This window comes from Podarcis liolepis, assembly GCF_965112155.1.
Source record: "Podarcis liolepis genome assembly, chromosome: 9".
In the NCBI taxonomy this organism is placed as follows: Eukaryota; Metazoa; Chordata; class Lepidosauria; order Squamata; family Lacertidae; genus Podarcis; species Podarcis liolepis.
Window position 1 is genome coordinate 20,750,284 of NC_139564.1, and position 26,432 is coordinate 20,776,715.

A 26,432-nucleotide genomic window follows, 5' to 3' on the forward strand; every position below is an offset into this window, starting at 1 on the left:
ATAATAATAATAATAATAATAATAATAATAATGCAATAACATGCCATTTTGCATCTCCAGTTCAATGAAATTATTCATTTATTAACTTTCATAGGAGGCTATGTGGCAAACACCAAAGCAGCAAAACAATACAATTAAAAATAAAATTAAAAACATTTGAAAGCATTAAGAAAATTACAAAGTTATTATGTCCTCACAGCTAATTAATTTCATGGTTGCCAGAACCATAAAGCACTTGGGAAAACAGAAATGTTTTTAAATTCTTCCCAAATGTTAATAACAAAGCAGACAGCCACATCTCACCAGAGAGGGCATTTCATTGAGGGAACCACTACCAAGATGGCCCTGCGGCATGCTAATGGCAACCAGGGAGCACTTGCAGAATTTGCCACAAAAGGTGTGATGATCACTAGCTGGAAGGCTTTTTTAAAATGGCAAGGTTTATAGAATCCGCTCCAACAAGAGGTAGTGTTAAGTCACCAATCTGAATGGCTTTGAAAGAGAATTAGACAAATTCACATAGAAAGAGGCAATCAATGGCTGCTAGCTTCAACAGCTATGCTCTACCTCTACTGCCAGAGACAATATGTATTGAAATACAAGTCACTTGGAATCACAGGTACGAGAGTGCTGTTTCATTCAGGTCCTGGAATTGCACTTTTAAAAGACCCAGAAAGCTCATGGAACACAAATTTACAGAGTTTCTGCAGCACGTTATGGGACATGCACTGACTGGAAATGGAGCAGTATTGTCCACCATGAAACTGGATCGTGTATATCCATCCCAGCACCGTAATGAGCAGAAATAACCATTAATGTACATTTAAAAGGGTATCTGAGGGTGGTCCGGTTTATGCAAACTTTGAATGTGTGAAGGCATACATTAGTTTTGCTACTGAAATTATTGGGGGGGGGTGTATTTGTACTGCATCTTCCTATATTACTTCCCATGGCAGCTATCAAAATCAGAAACAGTCAAAACAAGAATTATAGCATAATGTAAAGGGAAATTGAAAACAGCACTCACAAGTGAACATTATGGAAGGCGGGAAGAATGCACCAGTCAGGAAGCCAGACAAGAACTTTACTGTCTCTCAGACAAGAGAACAGCAACAGGAAATACCTGACCCCAGGTACCCACAAGTCCAGTTCCACCTAGTGACTAAGCTGTATAATGACACCATCAACACACTGGGTAATTAGTATTTCCATGACACTGAGGCTGTCTGAAAGAGGGACTTGACCCTCCAATAGTGGGCAGAATTCCTAACAAATTCATACTCTAGAGCCTGTGGGCAACCACCATAAAGGCCCTCTCACATTTAGCCATCTGCCTCATGTTAAGAGGGAAGCAAGGACATGAAATTTAGGCTCAGGCATGCTCACACTGGGGGATGCAGCCGTTGTAACTTTCCTACACCGAGGCCATTTAGGACTTTAAAAGGTTAATAGAAGCATTTTGAATTCAGCCTGGAAACAAACTGGAGGTCAATGAAAATGGCAAAAGACCAGAATGATGCATTGTGCTGTAAGCAGCTCTGGTCCCAAGCGCAGCCTGACTATCATATATAAGCTACCCTGAGGTCCTTGGAAGGGGAAAGATGCAAGTGTAATGGATGAAAGGAGGAAAATCTGCTATTGTGTGTAGGCTCATCTGTCCTGACAATCAGCAAAGTGAACTCAAGAGACCCCGATATTGTCTGGAGCTGCAGCTGTCTTGTAGCTCAGTTTAACCCTTGAGCATATGAAACCAGGTCAAAACCAGTTGTGCTATTGTTCTTAAGATGAAACCATTCTAACAGTCCCAGACACTCTTCTCCATTCAATTAAAACACTGCATTAAAATGGAAAGGATTCTTGCTCAACGTTTTCTGCCTATCAACATTACAGAAACAGCTCCACTGCTTGCAGTAAATAACCCAGTCTCTTTACTATCCTCCTTCTAGGCATATAATATGAATTTGATTTGGTGCAGAACAAAATTTGAACTGAACAGGGCCCGTTTGGTTCTACTTCCACTGATTATAAAACAAATGCTACTGTTTGCTATGCTTTGGGGAAGGTGCCTTGATCTCTAGTGGTAGTGCAAGAGTGAAATATCAGTGGCCACTCCCAGACATTGCCTTTTTACTTTCCTGGGATGTTAAGTTGTTCCAGGACACTCTTGGAAATAAAATGGTAGCTCTAAGAGCAGCCATGAAAATCAGCTCCACTACCACAGGTAACAACAAAATAAGCTAAACAAAAGCAAATGGAGAATCAAATACCAAATGGAGTAACAAGATGAAAGAAGCTTTGTGCCATCTCTAGCTCCTTCTAAGGCTTAACTTTCCGAAGTACTCCACCCCCCACCCCCCATAAGTAATAGTAGAGGCACCTGCTAGACCTAAATATCTTCTAGGGATGGAAGGGCACAAACGCCTTTTACCCATAAAGTTTAGTCATAATGATTCACCTTACAGTAAGACTAGGTAAGGAACAAAACATGGATTAACTGAAATGCTGTGTGAAATTTGCACACATGTACAAAATCAGCAAAGAAGAGTTCTTCAGATATCTGCATAATGCAATGCATTGTCCTAACATTCCCACAATGAAGAAGTTGTGAGCTACTGCATTTACTAGACGAGCTTGGAACAGTTAAGCACACTGAAGAATTTTGGAAATGCTGTTAAAGCAGAACTTCATTGCTTCTGAAACCTTTGGGGACCAATGGTCTTCAAATAAATGACAGAAGTTCATTTTCTGGCAAACCAACAACGATCTCTCCCCCTTGCAAGTGATTCAAGTGTCTCTGGATTCATTAGCATTGGTCTGAATTTCTTGTTAAGGAATCCCTTTTTGACTGTGTGTGCTGTTAATTAAGGGTTTCTGTCAGGTCAAAAAAATTCCAAACAGCTAAGACTCCTTTGGCCAGTTTTCAAGCCTCATTAAGAAAAGAGAATCAAGAGAGGCCAAGTCTAGTTTTTAGGTACAAGATCCTAATATGCTTGTTATTTTTGAAGGACTATGTAACTGCAGTTTCACACAGCTTGGAGAAACAGTCTGCAGCTTTTTAATAAAGATTTGGTCCTACTTTTAGAGAAGCTTTCACCAAAGTGGTTCCCTCCCCATGTTTTGGACTTCAACTCCCAACAACCCCACCCAACAGGGACTATGATCAGCGCTGATGGAAACTGTAATCCAACATCTGGAGGGCACCAGGTTGAAAAACCTGTTTCAGGGTACTGTAACAAGTCTACTCAAAAGGTGCTCTCTCTTTCCTCCTCAATCTGGTTGAATTGATGCACTGGGGAGAAGAGGGTGGCAGGTGACATTAGGAATGTCATAGTTGGGCGATCTAACCCCTCCTAATATTTTATTCTTGTTCACCTTTGCAACACTCCTAGATCCGCTGATATATTTGAGTTTTCCCACTGATTCCATCTGACATGAAAGCCCAGAACACTCAGTCCCACCTGAAAAGTCGTAATTCATACTTTCGCAAGATCTAGGAAAGGCTTTTGTGATGTACAATGTAGGGCTACCCAATGAGCGATGTTCAGAGATGAAATTGTCAGCAAGGCAATTGAGGAATCTGTTGGACCTTACTTGAGTGCCAACAGATATTAGGGTAGTTAAGTCTCCCGTGACTATACTCTCTCTCCTTTTTGAATGTTTGGTAATTTGCTCTAGGAAGGCATCATCCAAGTCTTCAGTCTGGCCTGGCAATCTATAGCAGACACACACAGTAAGGCCAATGTTGTTTCTCTCTTACAATTTTTACCCACAGACACTCAATCTGTCTTCCGTGCTCCAAGTCATGGATCTCTTCACATGTGTACACAACCATGATATGGAAGGATGCCTTCTGCTGAGGGTAAACTAGCTAGAATTTGTAAACTAGCCAGGATCTGTACTGGCTTTCTACATTGTTTTAGGCACAGTTCACAGCCAGTTGTAACTTATAAAGCACTAAAGGACTTGAATACTACATATCTGAGATCAAAGTCACTGGCACCACCACCAAATTCATTCCCTTGCATCAGTGCACCAAGAGCCTCCTTTAGGTAAAAAGGTAAAGGAAGAAACCCAAAGGACAGTTTTTCAGAAAAGGCCACAATAGCTCTTCGTTTAGACCAGCCAACTTTAAGAAGCAGGCATGTGCTGCAGCTTTGTATTTTAACTGTTTCTGCTGCATTGGGCTTCTGATGTTTACGTTAACAGGGAGCAATTGGCAAGAAGGGTCAGGTAACTCTTCCAGAAACTTGGAAAGAGAACCACCCAAGCACTCTTGCCAGGGTGGAGAGTGAAGCCAGTTCTGTCCCTGAGCATGTATATGCAAAGAGGGCAATGAAGGCTAAGTAGTTTCAGGTCTGGCTGTAAGAAAGCCAATCCACACCAGGGATGGAAAGAAGAACGGGGCTGTGTTGGAACCAAGCCTATGCAGAGCTCATCCGAGACCTGGGGTGGGAATATTGTTCTTGGCACGACAGTGTACGTCTTGGAGGCCCCTAGCGGGGGACCCCAACCAACATTGCCCTCCAAGACCCAGGGCAGGTTTACCTGGCTGACTGTCCCTCTCTGCACAGGCCTGCTTGGAATTCCCCGCTGCTCACTTGGGTGGCTTCTACAATTACATACAACTGGGATGGGGAATCCTTTTAAACCCAAGGGCTACATTCCCTTCTTTGCAATCTTCCAGGTGTCGCATGCCACCAAGGGGGGACAGAGGGAAAAAGTGGCAATGTGAGTTTTATCTTTGTACAACAGGCTCATTTCTCCACACACTCCCTCTATCCTCCCATCCAGGCAAGCAAGAGGCGTTGCCAGAGTTCAAAGACATATCCCAGTGAGGCAAAAACACTCAAGAGGCTCAGGAGGGTGTGTGCCTGGGGAGTGTGCTGGGGGCCAGAAAGAGGGGCTCCTAAGGGCCACGTCTGGACCTTGGCCCGAGGTTCCTCATTCCTGGCCTTATAATATTCGATCAGCCTATACAGCTGTGAATCAATATATTACAAAGACATGCTAGACTTCCAGTTATCATTCTTTTAAAAGGAAATCTATGCTGTAAAATAGCTGTGTTTATTGATTTCTATCTTCCTACCGATTGATTTATTCCAAGCATCAAAGGGTGGCATACAATGCAGGGTCCTCTTCCCCCATTTTATCCTCAGAACCACCCTATTAGAAGGTTAGTCAAGAAATATCCTTAGGCCCAAAGTCACCCAGTGAGCACATTGGTTTAACCAGAGTCTATGACCTCACAAACAAAAGACTCTCAAGGCTGGAAGGAACAGAAATCTAGCTAGATATATTTAAATGTTGCGTGCTGCAGAACAAGACGGCTCTTTTAAAAAGTTTCTCTCCAGGGGCTTCAAAACCGAAGGGGAAAATATCCCTGAAAAGCAGCAATAATTTATTCAGCCTTTAAATAGAGACAGAGGCGCCAAGGGCGAAAAATAATAATAATACAGCTCCTCCCGTGGCAATTACTGAAAAGAAATCCAGATTTCCTATTGATGCCAACTTGTGACATGAAGCTAATTGCCTTTGTATACAGCCATTAAATCATCTGGCTGTATCAAAACATTTTGACAGCCTGATAACTTAAAGCCCCAGCTCCTCCCTCCAAAGGGGACTCCTAGTATTATAAAAATACAAGCCGTGTCTGCTAAACATGGCCGTCAGGGGAATAACAGCATGCTTTTAGATTTATGCCCTTTTAGTTGGGGGCAAGGGGCGGCAGCTGCTACAGCCACAGGAAACCTGGAAAATGAACTGCTGTCATCGGGCGCCTCTCATGCCCTCTTCCCGGCCATGGCAAAGACGAAGGCGGCAGAAGGCAACTGCCACAGCAGGGGCCCCTCATTAGGGCTTGCAGATTCTGCCTGGAAACAAAGCTACATAAGCACCTTCCCAGATAATCAGAGAATATTAGGCCTCACGAACACAGGCCTCCTAAGCCTGGAGTAATTTCCCGCCATTTCACCCAGCGACGATAAGTGTGGCTACCACTGTGTACGTAAAAACATGTGCCCTGCCGGATCAGACCAAAGGCCCATCTGGTCCAGTCATCCTGTCCCCAGAGGACTGTCCACTGAGGTCCAGCTCCAAGGGCCTTCTAGTGGTTCCCTCACTGTGTGAAGTGACGTTATAGGGAACCAGGCACCGGGCCTTCTCAGTAGTGGCGCCTGCCCTGTGGAAAACCCTCCTATCAGATGTCAAGGTGATAAACAATTATATGACTTTAAGAGACATCTGTTTGAAGTTCTGTGTTTTTTTATATTCTGCCGGAAGCTGCCCAAAGTGTCTGAGGCAGTGTATTACTACATATTATTATTATTATTATTATTATTATTACTATTATGTAACAAACCAGATGCCCATCAAAACCCAAAAGCAGGAGCTACACATCCACCACCCCAACCAAGGCACAGATAAACACTGCTGAACCTATGGGGAAGGCTTGGAAGGTTGGGAACAATGGCCCTTTCACTCACAGCTCCATGACGAAGTTTGACCAAAGCACATCATTGTTCTTAACCAGCCCCTCTATTTGCAAGCACACACATGCACTTGATTCGTGAAGTTTCAAGGCACATGGGGTCGATGATGTTGTGCCTGTTTGTGCTTCTCTCATCTCTGGTGGGATCTTAAGTAGCTAAGATTATACATTGCTTTAAGGCAAGAAATTTATACAGTGGGCGCGCCACTTACATGAGGATTTGGTTCTGGAGGTCCAAAGGCAAAATTGTGTGAAGTCAGGAACCCCCTAAACTTCCCGACCCCAAGGTGGAAGGTTGCTTACCAGGCTCTGGGAAAGTCTCAGGAGGCCCTAGGATGCTCCCCCAGCCTTCCCAGAGCCTGGTAAGCAAGGGTCTAAGACACTGACCACGGCTGTCCAGCAAAGTCTGGGAGGCACTAGCCTGGGAATGACTGATTTATAGGACTGTGTGGGTAGCCTTTATGACAATTATGGGGAGGGGTGACAGGGAGAGAGAGAGCCATACGGTACCTGGCCTTGAACAGAACCATAAGTCTGACTATGCGCATGGATGGCTGTAGAACAGGACATCTTGCCTCTCCCCAACTTTTTTTTGTCACAATACATTTTAACAAGACCTAGGAGCAAATACGTTAAGTTCCAGTGACAGCATTTTTGCTGCCATTTGGAATAAAGTCAAGGGCTCCAGCTTTCTGCTAGCACAGGGAAAGAAAGAAATACATTCTACTAGATTTGCTATTCAACAGTGCCCTTGGGCTATCTGAGGTCTGATCTGGCATCTGCTCTGCAGCCTTGTCAAGGCAGCTCCTTCTCATTTATTGGTCCACTGTTTCAAATGCATCTCTTGCACAGGAGGCATAGGACAGATGGGTACTATTCAGGACATTCATGCCACCTTCTTACACTCAGAGTAAAACTCTATACTTGCTGAGTAAAAGTTTCCAAAATCCCTGTAATACCCCAATAAGCTAGGATGGAATTATTTGACACAGGGTTTTAAACCAGATCAAAGTTTCAGAAACAAAGATTAGAGGATTCTGCTGAAAGTCCCATGCACTTCATTAAGTTGTTCATTAGGTTGCTTTCCCACAACAGTTTATTCCATTTCCCCAACATTTTTCTTTTAATTTCCGCATTATATTTGAACTTTCGTACAACATAAAAGCCACATCCAAAAATCTAATTTAGTGCTCATTTCCAGGTTTCCTGCTTTCAGGGGGGAAAAAAGATTTCTAGCCCCATTAACCCAGAAAATTGTGGGAGAAAGATGACAAATTTGGGGAACTATACTAGCATTCAGTTGTTTCCTGCCATTTTCATGGGTGGATCATGGGGTGGGGGGAACAGAAGCAGACATGTGTGGACAGCAAAGGGCAGTAGTGACAATGTCCAATGTTGTTTCTTGTTGTGTCACACCATGCCCATTGTAGTGAATGAAATTTAGCATGATATGCCAGTATATTGGTCAAAAAGCCACACAACGGGTACTGCAGTGTGAAAGTAACATTAGAAAAAGGGGCAGAAGCGCTAGTGTTATAATCAAGGAAATTAATGCAATATTCCCCATGTCTGAAAGTACCCTTGTTCTGAGAGGAACCGCTTGTCATCTTCAGAGCTCCCACATCAAAAGCATGGGCAACCTTCAGGCAGGCAGCAACATGGCAATAGCACTCCTATGTTTCATTGAATCTGTGAGGAAAGGTGTAAGCTCAGGCGCATGCAGCAATCACATGCGACTATTTTAGCATGTGCTATGCATCCGTTCTTCAAATATTGCAAGGAGAGCATTCACTAGGCCAGGCACGACCAAACTTGGCCCTACAGATGTTTAGGGACTACAATTCCCATCATCCCTGACCACTGGTCCTGTTAGCTAGGGATGATGGGAGTTGTAGTCCCAAAACATCTGGAGGGCCAAGTTTGACCGTGCCTGCACTAGGCTAAACAACCTGGGGGGGGGGGGGAGAACCACCTCTCAATATATCTACTACCCGGCTTGCCATCTCATTAAACAAAAAAGCAAAAGAGTGCTTGGGTTTTAAGCCAATTTAGTTCTACTGGTTTTGCCACATCCGCTTAAGCGTCGGCAAGGCTTTTGGATGCCAGATAAAGTTACTCACAGACCAGATTCAGACAACGGGCTGTCAACTCGCCACCTCAGATCTGCAGAATACTGGTTTTGAGAGCTTACGCAACCCCGTCAATTTTGATGCTGCTGCTTGAGTGGTTCTGCTGAAAACCACAGCCCTTCCTATCATAACACTTAGCCCTCTATATGCAAGAAAAAAGTTCCTTCTTTGCCTTTAGCTTGAAAGATCACCTTGAAGATGGCGAATACTACAAAGAGTCTGCAGAGGCACCAGGCAGTGTCACTGTGCTAACTGGCTGCATATCCTTGCTTTATACCTTCATCTTCCAAACATTTGGACCTTCCATAGCCAGGCCTTGGTATGCATACCACGGACAAGACAAGAGTCCAACCATTGCAGAAGAAGCAGAGCAATAGGGGCTACACTACTGTATTAAGACCAAACAAATGCAAGCAACTTGAAATACTCAGAAGGGCTGTTGCTTTTTTAAAATTCAAAACACAAGATACGAGGTGCAGTGGGGATACAAACAGTTAAACAGCATTTTGAAGCCTACCCAGGACGGGGGGGGGGGGGAGCATTACTTCTCTATTGGGGTTTTGTTTGTTTAGTCGCTTTGCTGCTTTTTAAAATGTGTGTATAGCTCCATGGAATTTAGAAAAACAAGACTAGCAATCTCTTTCAACCTGAAAATAATGGGCACCTATTTAAAGCACAGAGTTCATTGGAGTTTCAAACAATGGGACAAAAACATCAAGTGGTTTCAACTTTTCAAGTAGCATTTGTTTTGTTTAGATTTCAATTTGTGTTCAGCTTATTTGATAGAGCCAGCCACATTGTTTCCCACCCAGCCCAACATCTAGCTATCCTTGACGCTTTGTTGCTTGCAGTCCGTTTTGCTGAATTTCAGTACCAAGGTTTTGTACCAGCTACAAGTGGGGATAGTAAATCCTATGGTAAGTGAGAGGAGGGCCGTTGTTTTTTTAAAAAAGTGACCCTCACTTGGAAGAAAAACAAAAATAAAATTAGAATCTGGAGGGCGGGGGGACGACGACAGTATTGTGGAGCCATAAAGACTTATATGTACTGGACTGAAGTACACAAAACGTATACCTTAACAAATGTCTTATTACAGCACAATCCTGACTATCTATATGTCCAATTGAATTCAATGGGACTTAATCCCAGGTAGTTGGGTTTAGGATTGCAGTGTTGAACTGGTCCATAGCAACAGATTAAATGCAGCTAGGTTGTTCTTTTTCTCAATTCGGATCGATGCTGGTTTGGGGGACAACACAATGACAGGATAGATATTGACTGTGACCCATGTGGGGTGTGCACCACTTCCCAAAACAAGGGTGCGAGAGCACTGGATGCAGAGTGAACAGGATTGTGTACACAGCCTTCATGTTTGAATTGCCACAAGACTCTACTTTGTGAGCGACCCAAGATGGCTGCCTCTCTGCAAACTGTTGCAGTAAGATGCTGTGGAAAGCTCTCTGTCGGCAACTTACAGTAAGACAGAGAGGGTTAGACTTGATACAATCGCAAACAGTGGAAAACAGAATACTAACGTGCTTCTTACCCAAAAAGTACAGTGCGGCCATTATCAGCACAAGTTCTTAATGTATTGAAACACTGAAGGCAAATTTTAAGGAATGTTATTTATGAATGATATCTCTTGGAATCCAGTGCACACTGTCCTTTCTGTCCTTTCAAAGAAAACATGACCTTAAATATATATGAACAAGGGCTTCCGTGACCTAAATTAGATACTGGTAAGAGCATTTTCGTTGCCGTTTGCCTTCGGAATGGATTCAGTTTACCGTTTGCGGGTTGTGACAAAGAAAATAAATATTCTGTTCGAATGGCTGTACACTGAGAGCGCCATTGCCCTAGGGCTATCTCGTGTATGATCTGGCATCTGTGTTGCAGCCTTCTCAAGGGACCACCTGCCTTTGAAGAGCCCCTGCTACAAGAGGAGGGGGGGAGAGAAGGTGGAAAAATGGAGAAATGGTAAAAAGTATTTCTGGCTCTTTAAGAATGGCGTACTGATACTGCCGTCTTTGTTCTGGGGGTGGGATAGTGTCAGGGACTGGCTGTACACTGAGGAGTGGCGGCTGGGGGGGGGGGTGGAGACTGACTTGGAAGAAGGGATCCGTGATCAGGGGGAGTCTTAAACAGTCAGGAGACAAGAGTCAAGAGGCAGGAGAAGCTGCAGGACTAGAGAGAGAGGAACAGGTACAGGAGGAGGAAGAGGTCAAGCTGGTGTAAAGGGTTTCCACACATCATTCTCCTGCCTCTAATCTCTCCGGCTCCACTGTCTCCCAAGACTATGAGAGGATTGAAAGAGGGGCAGAAGGTTACACACAGGTGGAGTCTTTGCCTGCTTGCATGCAGCTTGGGGGGGGGGAGATACGCTGAGCATAGGCGCCGACTCCATGGGGCCTGAGGGGGCCCGAGCCCCCTCAAAAATTCGTTTGGGGGGCTCCGCCCCCCCAATAATCTCGGGCGCCCCTCCAGCAGAGCGCCACCGCCGCCCCTCCCCCAGCCCAAAATGCACAGGGTCGGGCTGCATGCCTCCTGCCCTCCCTCCCGAGCAAAAGCTCCACCCAATTTCCTTCGGAGCTGATTAATAGGCGCAGCACGCTCTCCCCTATTCGCTCACGAGGAGGCGGCGCCACTTTATCTTCATATTCATGAGCTTATTTATTATTCATGAGCTTTTGCGGGCTCCCCCAATATTTTTTATAAGTCGGCGCCCCTGACGCTGAGGTCAGGGGCACAGTTGTGGCAACTGCCTCATCAGATGGGCACCTAGGGGTAGCCGAGAGATGTAAGACCATGGGTAGGCAAACTAAGGCCCGGGGGCTGGATGCAGCCCAATCGCCTTCTAAATCCAGCCCGTGGACAGTCTGGGAATCAACGTGTTTTTACATGAGTAGAATGTGTGCTTTTATTTAAAATGCATCTCTGGGTTATTTGTGGGGGATAGGAATTTGTTCATTCCCCCCCCCCACACACACAATATAGTCCGGCCCCCCACAAGGTCTGAGGGACAGTGGAGCGGCCCCCTGGTGAAAAAGTTTGCTGACCCCTGTGTAAGACAGATGGACATGCCATTTTCTAACCTGTAAGTGTACTTTTGACAATAAAGTTAACTGCTCACTTTGGACATTCTTTGCCTGACAGCGCCATGGCAGATTCACCAAGAAAAGGAACCCTATGCTTACAAAATATGGGAAGGTACCAATGCAAGACATGCTGGCTGTTCTTACCCTACTGCTACAGCGACAGACTTTGGGGAAGAGCTGTAGATCAGGGGTAGAACATCTGTTCTGCATGAAGGTCCCAGGTTCAATCACCAGTATCTCTCCAGGTAGGGCTGGCTGGGAGAGACTCCTGCCTGAAGCCCTGGAGAGATGTCACCAGTCAGTGAAGACAATACTGAGCTTGATGGACCAATGGTCTGACTCTGTATAGGCAGCTTCCTGTGCTCCAATGTTCCTATCATCTGTGTTGAGACCCTGTGCTGTGCTTTACATCTATTCCATCTTTTTCCAGAGTGCATTTGCTTTTGTTCAAGGTTGAAAACAGCCTTCTGCAGCAAGCTACCAAGTGCAGAGGCAGACTGCACTGAATAGGAACCTGAAATTGACCTCCTGCACTTAACTGAACCACAGTTACGAAACTGCACCACAGCCCACATAGCGCATGGTTTTATCTGACATGCACAAGCTGGTAAGACTCACACCCATGTACTTCCCTTCCTTTGCTGCCCCGCCTTGTTCACACAGCCAGGAGAATGAGTTTGGCAGCATTCTCAATTTGTGGTATCATTGTGGTCTTTGGGTGGAATCCGAAGGAAATCTATTCAGCGATCACTGCACAAACCCAGTTCAAGCAACCACCAAAAGCTATTCCAGCTTAGTAGCAAGGTACCATAGCTAAAGCCACAGGTATGTCATTTGTATGAGCTTAACAGCTTCCCACAAGTATGGAAAGATGGTCACGCTTGGTTGAGAAGCAAGAGAGTTCACTTCTGGAGGTCTCACCAGTCTAGTTCCAACAGTTGATTCTGGAAAAGCTAAGAGAACAGCATTTGCACAGTACATCAAGCCTTACATCTCCAAATGCTGACTCACTAATCTCCATGCTACAGATGGGGAAACGGAGGCAAATTAACCAACACTACCAACAAGTCCTTGGCCAAGATAAGGTTTGGGCCCAAGTTGCCTGATGCTAGCACTCCCAACTCCTGGACCAGCAGATTCACTTTTGGCGTGAGATTTCAAACAGCAAATGGTGAAATTGTATCACACTGGATAATGTACTCACTATACTTGTCAGAAGAAGGAGCATCTCTGCACAAGAGACCACCGCTCACAAGATGGGTAGCACGGCTTAAACTAGAACTGGGTCAACGTTTAGTATGACTACTGCCTTGTTACTGAAAAGCTCTTATCAAAGGTCTATTACTGTCGCAAGTAAGAATTTATGCAGCATGAATGACTTGGCCAAATGCAAACCAGCATTTCAAAATCAATAAGCCTATTGGTAAGAAGTGTGGTGGCATAGTGTATACCTTGCCTACAGAAGCCCAACAGTTCCATCCCTGGCATCTTTAGGGAAAATAAAAAAATTCCTTCCAGTAGCACCTTAAAGACCAACTAAGTCTTTAAGGTGCTACTGGAAGGAATTTTTTTATTTTGACTATGGCAGACCAACACGGCTACCTATCTACTATCTTTAGGGAAGTATGTGAAAGACCCGTCCCAAATCCCAGATGGCCACTGCCAGAGGTAGGTGGATCAACTTGGTATAAGATGTTCCTATCATGTAGATATGCTTTCAAATATCATGCACTTCAGTGACCTTTCACAACTAAGTAACTGGTGGCGTTTGGGAAGAAAGAAGCCAAAATCATGCTGGTTTTCGGTTTGCTTGCTCACATCCTCTGAAGCAGCAGTGGGGAACCTTTGCCCCCGCCCCCAGATGTCACTCCTGCTCTTAGGGGGTCAGGCAACAATACATTCCCAGCAATTATCTTAGATGCTTTAAAGAAGAGTCAAGAATTCTAAATAAAAAGACCACCACATGAAGGCACAATCCTATGCATGTTCACGCAAAAGCAAATCTCACTGTGTTAACGAGGGCTTGCTCCAAGGTCAATGTGTTTAGGATTGGAATGAACCATCATGGAAAAGGTATACAAGGAGCCTGTCTTAGGGCAGACTTCAGGTATGTGCCCATGATTCTGTAACTCCTGTGCCTGTTAAGGGCTGATAAGAATAGTCTTGGCAGTATATGTATATGTTTTTACTAAATACAGCAAAGCACTTTCCACTTTGACAGCATATGATTCTGCTAGATAGCGGCAATGAACTTTTAAAAACCTTAAATGGAGCTCAGACCAGAGAAAATGAAACCTCACTGCTTACTCAAAGCCTTTTCTGCCACATCTATTTATATAAATTACCCATTATGTTCAGTTTATCAATACCGGTTATGGACTGTAACCTTAGACTGTCCAAGCGGGATGTGGATTGCAAACTAAACATATTTAGGACCTGCCCAGACCACAAAACACTTGCCCTCTCATAAAAGCCTGTAAATGCCTAGAACTTGTGGCAGCCTAAACTGCCCACAACCAAACTGACCCCATAGCAAGGCTACAACCAAAAAGTCGGAGGTAGCAGGCCACACCTTACAGTTTTATGCTGGGGTGAGGAACCACTTCATCTGGAAAGCCAGATCAAAAAGCACCCAACTCTCTGCAGGCCTCATGTGAGGGGTGAGCAGGACTGCCCACCTGTCCATCACCTGCTGTTTGGCATCAGGTGGCTCTCACCCCATCTGAAAGGTGTGCATTCGGCAGCACTTTGAAACAGTGCTGCATGTAAGTCATGGCTGCAAAGGAACAATTGGGCATGCACCCCAAACATTTTCTCCCATGCACCACTGGTGATCCACAGATCAGAGTTCTGGACCCCCTGATTTAAGGCTCCCGATTGTGTTCCTTTCATCCAAAGCTTTACCTGTCCCACACACCTTATGTTATAGGATGTCAGAGACAAGTGGCAGGTGGGCCTTAGCAGCCAAAAACTGCCTCACGGGCCAAAATGGGCAGTCAGGTGGACCAAATTTCCTTGGATGTTTTTTCTCCTTTCTTGGAGTTTTTTTAAGCAGAGGCTGGAAGGCCACCTGTCATGGATGCTCTAGCTGAGATTCTTGAATTGCAGGGGGTTGGACTAGATGACCCTTGGGTCCCTTGCAACTCTACAATTCTATAAAATTTAGCCCATGGACTGGAGGTTCCCCACCACTGCTCCATGCAATCACTGAACCAAAAGGCTACTGCACAGCCAGATGAGCTGCTAGCCACCTTTATAGCCTGCCAGTTCCCAAGACCTATATTAAAAGTGAACATTCCTCTCCCCCCACCCACAGCCATGTAAAGATCTCTGGTTTAATCTGTTCAAGGAGGGCCTTACACTCTGTTTATAACCCGGTGCTTAGCTTTAATTTCTTTTTTTCTATTTCTACTGTAATTGTGGCTACCTTACTTCTGGAAACAGCCACGTGAGGACAGAGTCCTACAAAAGGTGCGAGTATAAATATTTAGAAGAAATCAAACGAAACTGCAAGACCCAGTTGCAGAAAGGAGTCTGCTAATGAGAATACAACAAATCTCCTAGAGATTTGGTCCAAGAAAATCCTCCTAGCGATTACTTAAGACCAGTGTCAGAGAAGGCATTATGCTACTGACTTGGGTTTGTATGAGTGGCTGACAGAGACAGGACACAGAAGCACTAGAACGCTAGCAAGGGCCGATTAAAATGCTGACATTCTCCTCAACTGATAGCCACATCAAGACAAAAGAGCCATTATTTACTGCTGCATTCCATTAGTATCATGTATAGATTACTTGGCATACAAGTCATTTCACAATCCTGGCCTTGTTCTTTCTTGCTTTCCACCCTGTAAAGCAAGTTGTTGTTTTATGGAAAGAGAACTGAGGCTTAAAGATGTCTTATCAAGACTACCTGTAAGTTCCTAGCTGAGTTGGTAATGGTCCCCTACCACCAGCCCATAGGATTGTGCATGTTTAATTTGTTTTCCTCCACTGCCACTTTAGTCTCTTAGGCTTCCCCCAACATCAGAAGCATCAGGCCATGAAGATGAGCGATCATCACCCTCTCTAACAAGTGAGCAAATAAAGGCACATCCATCTGGTGTGTTTGCAAAACCTCCACAAACCTGTTATCAGAGGTTGCATCCCAGCTACACCCAACCTGCTTTGCTCCTGCACATTTGCTCTTCGGCTATTTAAGCAGATTGCAAATAATGGCCATGGCTCTTTTTGAAGTCTTTTCACATCTTTTCCCCGCACTGGATGAAAACCAAAAGGCTCTGAATACGCAGCTGTCGCAACCAAGCCAGCTCCCATTAAAGTCAATGGGAGCCACTTGTAAATAGAGGCTGCGCAAATGAGGCCCCAAACGTTACGAAGGCTGGAAAACTCCCTTTGTGCCATGCAAAAGCCGCAGGAGCCAAGCACAGAGCACACTTTCAGATCTGCACACCGCTTACTTGAGAGCTAATATTATTTGGAGCGGAAGAGAGGGAGAAGTCTGCCAGATCTTCCTTCTTAAGCTTTACATTGAAAAATAAATCTGCGCCAACAATCTTTGTTTCCAGTCATTTCACATACTAAGCTTTCTTGGAAGCGTGACCCAAACCTATGGTCAGGGCAACATGTGGCTTGGTGAGCCATAGTTTGCAGCTCCTGATGTAGAGAATCCATAGGAGATTAATACCACCATATCCTTATCCTGTGCTTGCACAAGGAGGTTGTCAGGTAAAAGTAGAATTTGCAACTCTACTGGAAAGCGACAACTGGACCTTGGGAGCAGGTAACTTTGCCTACCTGCTCATACCAGTGAGCTATTCAAGAAGCCCACCACAGTGACTTAAAGCCAAGACTGCCAACATGGGAAAATAGATCCCTGCAACCTGTAGCTTCCAAGGCAGAAATGACAACACTTATGTTGTCTAGCTCAGTTTTCCTTCTGGCTTAGGAAAGACAGCAGGTAGCAGCTGGAGAAGTGGAGCAGGGAACAAAGAGAAATACAGGGCTGATGTAGGGTTGCCCTCTGAGCGTCGCAGGTCAGTGGCAGGGGGGTGCCAGAGGCAAAAAGGGGGGCAAAGTAGCTGGTGTCAATTTTACATTTGTACACTAAGCTAGTTTCTACACACACCAACACACCTTTACCCACCATCCAGTCAAGCGAGGGGCCCTTGTCAGAATGCAAGGAACACGCAAGGAACACATTCCAGATAGGAAGGAGCACTTGGGGTGTGAAATACGGCCAGCAAGGGGTGTAGCCTGGGGCCAGGCAGAAAGGCGGGAAAGGATGTCTTTGGCCCCTGGGTCTGAGGTTCCCCACCCAGACTCTAAAGCCCTTTTGCTAGTGCCGCCCAGTCAGTAATCATGCTTGGCAGGGCCTTCTTTGTGGTGGCTCCGTTTCTGTGGAATGTCCGCTCTGGCAAATTGAATCTCCCTCCTTCATTGTCAATGTTCAGGAGAAACTTTTTTAAAAAAATTGTTGCTTAAACCACACATTTGAGGGCTGAAAAATACTGAAACAGCTCTGAGGTTGTTGTTTTTACAATCAAGTGGTATATAAATCTTAATAACAAACAAACCTGCTGCCTTGTTGTTTGCCATCCTATGAAGGGCAGGATAGAAATTTAATAAATGAAGCGAATCGTTTGTCCAGGCCCACCCAGCTCAAAGAATCTGCACATGTTTTACTTGGAAAACCAAAAGCAAAGCTAGACTGGGGTGGGAGGAATTAAAAGGAAGACTGTGAAAGCAGGAAAAGCCAGGGTAGTGCAAAGCATTCAAATAAGAGCAGCGAATATCACTATTTTATTTCCACACCTGCTGCTCTTTTCAGGTTTCTAAAAAGACCTTTATTGGCCCAGTGCCTAGCTACAATTTAGGTAGTTTTTTCATCAAGGACCTGCACGTAAAATCTTGGTTCATGTATGTTTATGCAAACTTTCAGGGAAATCCCATTTGAAATCAACTGGATTATATAGACAGGTGTTAAGAATGGACAGTAGAAATCTATTTGAAGGATGAGGCCTAAAGTGGTAAATAATTGGCTTTTACATAATTTGATTATGCATCCTCTTTCACTGGTTACAGATGAAAAACCCTTCCTTAACTACTGTGCTACCTAGACAAGATTAAGGTCTAGCCTGCAAACAATATTCAGAAGCTGTATTCCATTAGCCATCCTTAAATATAACTGGAATTTGCAAGCCCATTTCAAACCCTAGTTTCAAAAACTATAATTAACATTAACCAGGATTCTCATCTTCACCACATGAATTAATGCAATGTGAAAGCCATAAAGAGGAGGGGGGATGGGAGAACAGAATTTACACCTGTGAGTAGCGCAGCTTTTCAAATCTGGTTCCAATTGAAAAACCTGTTTTGAAGTGAACATGCTATGCCTGTACTGAACATATGACCTAAGGATGCTTCAGATGTTTTTCTCCTGTATGGAGATCAATTATTTGTAGGAAAGCAAGCAAAGCCTGCATATAGATCTCTATATGAGATGACTACACGCGGAGACTATTCACTTGCGGCTTTCCTGCATTTTCCCTACAAATTACTGGGCGAGAGTTCCTGAAGACAGTCTCCCAAACTGAGCATCTCTAAAACCTCAGGCAACGAACCAAAAGGGCCACACAAGGAATAGCCAGCTCACATCCTCACCAGATATTTAAAGCACACTGCTTCCCCCAAAAGAATCCTGGGAAACATAGTTTGCCCCTCGCTGAGCTACCACTCCCAGCACCTTAACCAGATACAGGGGGGATGCGCTTCAAAGGTATTGTGTGGGCATGACCCCACAGCAAAGACACACCTTGTGCATCCACATCTCCCTGCGAGTTTCAATGAGGCTTGGGCAAGATAAATTTATGTTCCCAACATTTTCCATGGGCTCTCCCCTTCAGACCACAGCTTCCTATGTTGCTTTAAAAATTGCTCCTGAATGTCAAGACCCTCTCCAAGGTGGTATCGTCCTACGCAGAAGGATCTGCAATGGGAAAGGAACTGGCAGGCCCATTTGGGCATGCGTATGAAAGTCTCTGGATACCAGGTATGACTCTCCCCCAGCTCTTAATCCAGGGTACACAAGCATCATGCTGGGGTGGCTGCCAAGCAAGCTGCTGTTACCATAGATTCCCATTTAGCGCTAATGAATTGCCTCCAGTCACTATCTGAATCCAGCTTGTACTTTACTACCTAGAGATAAATACATCAGTTGCCACTTGATGTCGAAACCAAAGGGCTGAAAGTTAGCATGGGCATCAGCCTACAGAATGGTGCAGCTGCCACAGCCAATTTGCCCTTTAGGTCAGCAACAAAATGATGGAGTTTGGGCCTTCCACAAGGCATAGAGTTATAATTCCAATATATATAAAGAAATAACAAAGTTCTTGCACCATGAGAAGATGAAATAAATCCCAGGGTAATTTAGAAGAGTGGCCATTCCCCCCCCCCCGAAGCCTCTGCAACTCATTGCCATGGAAAAGTATTCGCCCCTTTCAAAAGATGCTATTAATGATTTTCAGTCAAGTTAGCTGTTGCCCAACAGAGGACAGCATGGCTTTCACTCTGCTTTTCCCCAGAGAACACTTATATAACCAGATTTAGCTTGCTTTCTGCCAATCTCCAAGTCAGGAGACAATTTAAAACCTCCCATATGGCTAATACCACAAAAATAAGCCCAGCACGTGCTCTGCCCAAAAAAACCCCCACAGCAAATGTTATGAACTCATGTACTACTGAATATTCTTCCTAGAATACATTGGACCAGATCCTGAGACCAAACAGGTTCCTGGTTTGTGAGGTAAAATCCTAGATGACACAGTAGCCAAGATAAACTTGTGGGAGTACAGCACAAGTCAGCCTACAAAACAAGGACATTTCGGAACACATGAAGCAGGAAGGATTGGCAGCCTAAGACAAAATGCTAAATTAAAACATCTCAACCAGGTGTGGCCCTGCAGGTACTCCTCAACTATCAGCACCAGCAAGCATGGCCGGCCGCCAGGGATTGTGGGAGTTGTAGTTCAACAAGATCTGAACTCGTTGGGGGCCAAAGGTTCCCAAATACAAAATTACTGTACCCTGATTTTAAGTTCTTGTTTTAAGTGTTCGAGGGACATAGCTCTTAAAGGCACCGTGTGATATAAAGTGAAATCTTTTACCTCAGTATTAGCGCTTCACAATTCACACCACCTTTGTCTTTGTCAGTGAGGTCAGAGGCAAAGAATGTTTTCACAGAGATGTTGCCCACTTAAAGAATTTAGTCAAATAATTGTACAGTTTAATGTTATTAACTGTAATTTTCAAATATAACAATGGGGGGGGGGAATCTTCCGTCACAAGTTCACACATAGTGATCCACATAGGACTACCTGATCTAAATAAACTCACATTGTGAACTTTCCTGAAGAAACGAAAAGGCAGGCACCATCACAGAAGAGGCACTGAACCTTACAAGATGAAAAGAGGAAGATGTCTGAAAGGACACCACAAAGTCTATTACTTGGATATAAACTTGGCCCTCCGTGCATGGAAGAGCTACTTCCATTCATGGAAGGAACGAAGTTGCAACAGAAGTTCACTGGAAGAAGGGGAGATTCCCCCTTCCTGGCTTCTTCCCCACTCTCATGTCCTTCCTGAGGGTCCCCCAGTTCTCCAGAACATTCTATAGAAGGTATGGTCTGAAAGCACACCAGGTCTGGTTGGTGTCTGGATTGGAGAACTCTAGGAAACCACATGGGTTTTGGGTTCCATGATGGAAGAAAGGCAGTGTAAAAAATAAACAAATGTATTTTTAAATGTTAATTCATATTGTTATTATTTATTACTGTTCTATACTGCCTCTCCTCCGGAGATCAGAGGGTAGTTTACAATATAAAAATACAAACACAATAACAAACAAAAACCATAGATATTGTTATCACGCCTTTCTCCCAGTGCCTGGCCCAAGGCGACACACATCATAAATTCAAACAGATTAAACTAAAAACACACAATAAATATAGCTTTGACAAAACAACGAACTAAAAAAAACAGCACTGAAACACTTAAGCACACAAAAAGGCAACACCCATGCTCAAAAGACCTTGCTGCAACAGCCAGCTAGTGGCCAAATACCTGTTTAAACAAAAAAAGCATTTGCCTGTTGGTGATTTGAAAGCAGAGAGAGGCACAGCCATGCCTTTTGTGTAAGGGAGTTCCACAATCTAAGAGCAGCTACCAAGAAGACCCTCTCTACATTAAGAGGCAAAGAAGAAGTAAAGAAGCTATCAGTAAAAAAAAAAATCACCTTTCGCCCTTTCCTCCAGCACAAGCAGACCTTCGCTGAACACAAGCCTAGACCCATCCCACATAATCTCTTTTAAATCAAAACTACTGTATACATTATAAATGCAATCATCTAAACAATACAGGCTCAGTTTTCACACATACCACTAACATCACCTTTAAGTCTCTCCCTGTAATTTTCACCCACAGCTGAATTACCCACACATTTCTGAGTGTGCAGGAATCTGGTTTTTAAATGACACTGGGAACCGTACAAGGCAGCGGGTTTACAGTTACATGTTAATCTTCGTTCACTTCTGTTGTCTCCCAAGTAGAGCTGTGCCCTGTGTGAATCCAATTATGGCTCCTCTACGCAAAATTAGTGGCATGGCCTGTTCAGGACCAGCTTGCCAGTCAGTCATTTCTGAACCAAGGTCCAGGAAGTGCACAACCACACTCCAAATTCATAAATACCTTCCACACAACAGAGAATAATCATATCAACAGATTAATGTGGTCCATGAATCAGATCTCCAAAAACTTCAGGAGAACTTGCTCACACTGGCTTTAAGCTAAAATGTACATGCCACAAAAACATAGTTTTGAGTTAAATTATGTACTTGTTCAAATTTGGCTCATGCTGCTACGGATACAAGGATATGCATGCATGTAAAGATATGCCATGCCATTTTCGTGGACACAATGCAATATGCAAGGAGCCAACTCACACCTCAGCGAGTTGGATCCATGAGTGACCAGCTCACTCACATGCTAGTGTTGAACAAGAAAATACTCATAAAACAAGCTTTAATGTAAAGTATGAAGCAGTCTTCGGCCTAAGGTCTGGTCATTCTATTAAAATGTTCACAGTGAACATTCATTGAACATGAATTGGAAGCAGATGTAAGCCTAGCATTTTGGAAGGCACTTCACACTTCAAACATTTTTTCAACCTTATCTTCATCCTCACCTGTGGCCACCTCCCCAAACTAAGCAACAAGATCCACTTGGCAGCCAATTGGCTCTTCGTCAAAAGGCGCCCAAACTAATCAGCCAATTTGCAGAAACACAGTGCTATTAAGAAGACCACAGTGTGTAGGCAATGCTTACTAAAGGTGTTCAGCAACTTCAGTTCTAAAATAAACCTACCTAGCCTGAAACTGTCCTGCTTCTGTGTCGTCATGATGGCGGCTAAACCAAAGTGACACTCTGGCCTCTAAGTCACTAATCTTTAACCTGGTGGGTTGGGACCCACTAATGGATCACAGCCTGATCCAAGGTGGGTCACAACAGGAGCATTACCACCATGCATATATATGGTAAATGATTAAGAAATGGGTCCCCAGGTGCATATTTGGGTTAAAAGCGGGTCCTGAGTCTGAAAAGGTTGAAGATACGTGCTCATAGTAACCTCATAGCAGATCAGGCACTCACTACTGTATGATGTAGGACACCTTCAGCCCATGTTCATTCAACATATTCATCAAGTATAAGAGTCTGGGAGATAGAAAGTCTCTTTAGCCAACAACCAGCCCCCTACAGAATACATTTAGTCTGAAAACATCCTAGTACTCAAGGCCTAAAGCTAAAATGGAGAAGCAATTTAAAGTCAGGCTAATGGTACTGAAAACTGGATTCATGAGGATTTCAAAACTCTGGTTCGAAGTCTGCAAATAATTACACCACCACTCCATTCATTCCTGCTACATTTAGAAAACATTTAGAAATGTTTAGAAAACCATTCAGTACGTCATTCCAACACCCATTAACACATCTCCAACCTCTTAATAGGAGAAAGGTTGAAATTCAACAACTCCGCTACCTGTGATAACTGGACAGGTGATTCAAGCATCAGAAGCATCTTCTCCAAAGCATCTTTTGCACAACTCTCCTTGGAATACAAGCATTTATAAGACTAGAGCCAGGGAACCACCAAAGTTATAGTACAGGGTCATAACAATGAATTAGAGAGGAACTTCTTTTTTTTTGTCAGCATGCCAAATTGTGCATTTCAGTACTGATCCTAACTCTCATAAGCATACAGTCTAGAACCTGTAATATGCTCTCTCCAAGAAGGCTGCATGATTCATTCTACTGTGCCTTCTATGTCAGCTGGGGAACATCTGAATTCATCACACTGTCCACCCCTCCCCCTCCCCATTTCGAGAACCAATACTATGGACAGCTGAACAGTCACTGCAAAAAAACACTGCACCAGATTTGTAGCAGCACAGATGGGATTCAAATATGACATTAGGAAGAAGCAGGGAACAATAGAGCTTTGGCGCTCCATGGCAGAACAAGAAGGCGGGGGGGTTATCTAAAAGGTGAGGCAGAAGATTAGTTTTATTTTTACCTGCCTTCTCTAGCAAGAGGTGAAAAAACAGAAAAGGAAAGCTTGAGTAGAGAGAGTCATATGCATCAGCTTTTAAAAATCAGTTTTCAATCTAGAACATCAGAACATCTTCAGATATCTTCCTCTTACTCCTAATGCCAAAACTGCAGCACTATTTTAATTTAATGTCAATAGCATAGCTATTGTTGTTCTAGGCAGCAACTAAAAGATCTCTTTAGGCTGCACAGCCCCTGAATAGCACTTTATCCAAGTCTGGATTTTCTAGTTTGCTATTAAGAATGCAACACTACAACTATGTCCTTACACGGGCCTTTCTTAGCAGCAAGATACAACCAAGAGTCTTGTGATACTGAAGCTTCACATATTTATCACAGGGAAAGCGTTCATGGACCAGGGCCCATTCGCCATATGTACAAAGCAGCCTCCTCCACTGGCAGGTTCAACAGCAACATTAACACCTGGTTTCGGTTCCAGGCCTTTGGCCGCATCTCCATTAACTTTTGAACCCAAGTGCCAGAAATAATCAAAGCTCTATCCTGGCAACAAGGAAAGCAGGAGGAGGAGGATGGGTGACACTTCCTTCCTTTCCATATGGAATAACAGATCAGAATTGCTTTTAATGTATTTCCATATAAACTAGCCACAGACTTACAGCCAAGCCTACTTTTGCAGTCTCTCAACTTGAAATCCAGAGCTCCTCTTGCACTCTGTGTTGTGTGTATGCGCACACACCCTCTCCATTAACAGGGAATCAATTTCCTTTATGTAATGTCCTGCTCACAAGTAGGGTTAGTTCATGAGAGCTCTCCTATTGACCCAACTTCGCTGCAATGAACACCAAATGCTATTTATTCAATTGTTTCCAGAATCCATTATCCCAGTCAATATCCCCATTTCTGAAATATCCATACGAACACAGCCTGCTACATCCCCAAAGGTTCACATTATGTAACAATAATTCAAAAATGTAAAACCTCATATGGCATTGTGGTGTGTGTGTGTTTAAACACACACATACACAGAGACAGCAAAAGGCTTTTTATCAAAGGAGAAGAGCATTCAAAGCTACAGCAAATTGGGAGGAAGCAGTGGAAAGAGCATAGTGATGTAATATTCCAACATACAGTTCCAATCCCACCAAAGCAGGGGCAGCAAAACAATTAAAAAGGTTGGGGGGGGTGACTCAATAGGTGATCTGTATGCATGCAGAATTTCGAGCAAATGCTTATCCTAATCCCAATGTATATTCTTTTTTCTTTTAATTAAAAAGGGGCTCTATTTTGCAGCGGCAAAGTATTGTACACTCTTGTTTCTGCTGCATTAACAGGAGCCCACCACAACGGACCCATTTCTTACCTACAGTCGTTGTGTAACCCTCCTCTCCCAACAACACAGCTCTTTAGCCTTCCAGGAACACTTGGAACACAGCATTATGCCTTCTCTAGTCCATGGAAGTCTTATCGGTCCCTTTTAAACCACAACAATAGGGGCAAAGGGAGGTGGGGGGTGGCGGCGGCGGAGAAACAGAATCACACCTTGCAAGGGGATCTGCTGTGGGGATGGTGGAAAAACCAAGCCGTTCCTTTATTATCCACGGAACATGAAAGACTATGGCCAGAAAAAGTCAAATACTACCCAAAATGTTTCCCTGTAAAGATCACCCCACTAAAAAACATCAACACGAAGACACACACACACACACACACGTATCCTGCTAGGTTATTTACTTCATGAAAAACCCCATTCACGCTGAAGTGCCTTGTGTTTATTTTCTGCTGGGCTTATTTCACTCTCTCTTTCTCACACACACACCTCCAATTTCTCTGGAAAGAGGTGGGGAGGGTGGTAAATCCTCGCCCAGCTAGAAAATGCACACGAGCCCCACACAGCTTTGGCCCATAAAACGAACCACTCCACTTACCCAGAAAATGACATTGAAGCCGAATATGAAATATTTGATGCAACAACTGACTTCAGGGCCCTTATAATGCTTCCCGGACATCCTTGGGGTTCATGAAGACACTTCGCGCTTGCAGCCCGGTTTGGGGATACAGAGAGGAGGGCGGGAGAGAGAGAGAGAGAGAGAAGAAAAGGTATGGGGGGATGTTGAGGGGAAATTGGAAAGGGGGTGGGGAGAAGGGGGCGAGGGCGAGCCGCCGCCGCCGCAGATAAAAGATGCAGAAGCCGGAGCGGCAGGCAAGAGAGAGGCAGCAGGCTTGGGCTCAGGGTTGCCCGGAGCGCGCAAGCGGCGAGTCCCCGTGGGGCGAGTGCAAGCCCCGCCGCCGCTGCTGCTGCCTCCTCCGCCACCTCCTGCTTAGGCACATCGAGGAGCGGGAGGCCGAGCCGCCGCCGCCGCCGCCGTCGAGCGCGGAGCAGACGTTGCCGGCGCTGCCCGGAGGGGGATGCCGCTGCTGCCGCTGCAACCGCCGCCACCGGCGCAGGCAGGTCGCTGCAGGAGCCGCGCGACCAGATCGCCTCGCTCGCTCGCTCGCTCCCCCGCTGCCGCTCCTCCTCCTCCTCCCTCGGCCCACCCCCGCCTCGCTCCGGCAGCAGCGCGCAGCCTCCTCCCGCCCCCTCCGCAAAGAAGGGAGGCGCCGCGCGCTCGCAGGCCGAGACGGAGAGAGAGGCGCGCGCGCTCCTATCCGGAGACAGCGGGCCGCTTGCCGAGGAGCGCTTCGCAGCAGCAAAGCCACTCTCTGCCTGTCTACCCCGGGGAGCTGCCCAAGGCCGGGCTTCAGGATTGGGGTGCGGAGAGGAGGCTTGGCCTGGCTCGCTCTCGCTCTCTTTTAAAGAGGCGCGCTTTAATGAGCAGCCTCAGCAAACCTTCGCCGCCGCCGCCACCTCTGGCCCACCGCGGGGTGGGCACCAACCAGCGCAACGCCAAGAAAAAGAGGCGTGCAGATTTGCATCAAATGCACAGGTGCGGGTTTGTTCGGGGTTCCAACGTGGGCCGCTTCCGGCGTCGCAGCGGCCCCCGCCCCACGCAAAAAGAGGCTTCTACTAAATGAACGTCAGCAGTAACAAGATCGGGGTAAATTCTGGTAAAAATCCAGCAACAGCCTTCCTAATCGCCATCGGTAATAACAGTTCCATGTC

The 26,432-nt window shown here is 45.0% G+C and overlaps 1 protein-coding gene across 4 annotated transcripts in view; it reads right to left on the minus strand.

Moving 5' to 3' along the window:
- Nucleotides 1-26,029, minus strand: part of TSPAN5 (tetraspanin 5) — an 88,887-nt gene extending 62,858 nt beyond the window's left edge. For 3 of the 4 annotated variants that reach the window (XR_014515610.1, XR_014515611.1, XM_083459077.1), the window contains exon 1: nt 25,258-25,829. Coding sequence is in view for 2 of the 4 variants with exons in the window: in XM_083459077.1 (XP_083315203.1) it covers nt 25,258-25,338 (81 nt within the window). In the remaining 2 variants the exon portion in view is untranslated. Of the gene's footprint in view, nt 1-25,257 lie in introns of all 4 variants that reach the window. The other variant, XM_083459076.1, reaches the window with a different exon arrangement.
- Nucleotides 26,030-26,432: the final 403 nt, after the last annotated feature.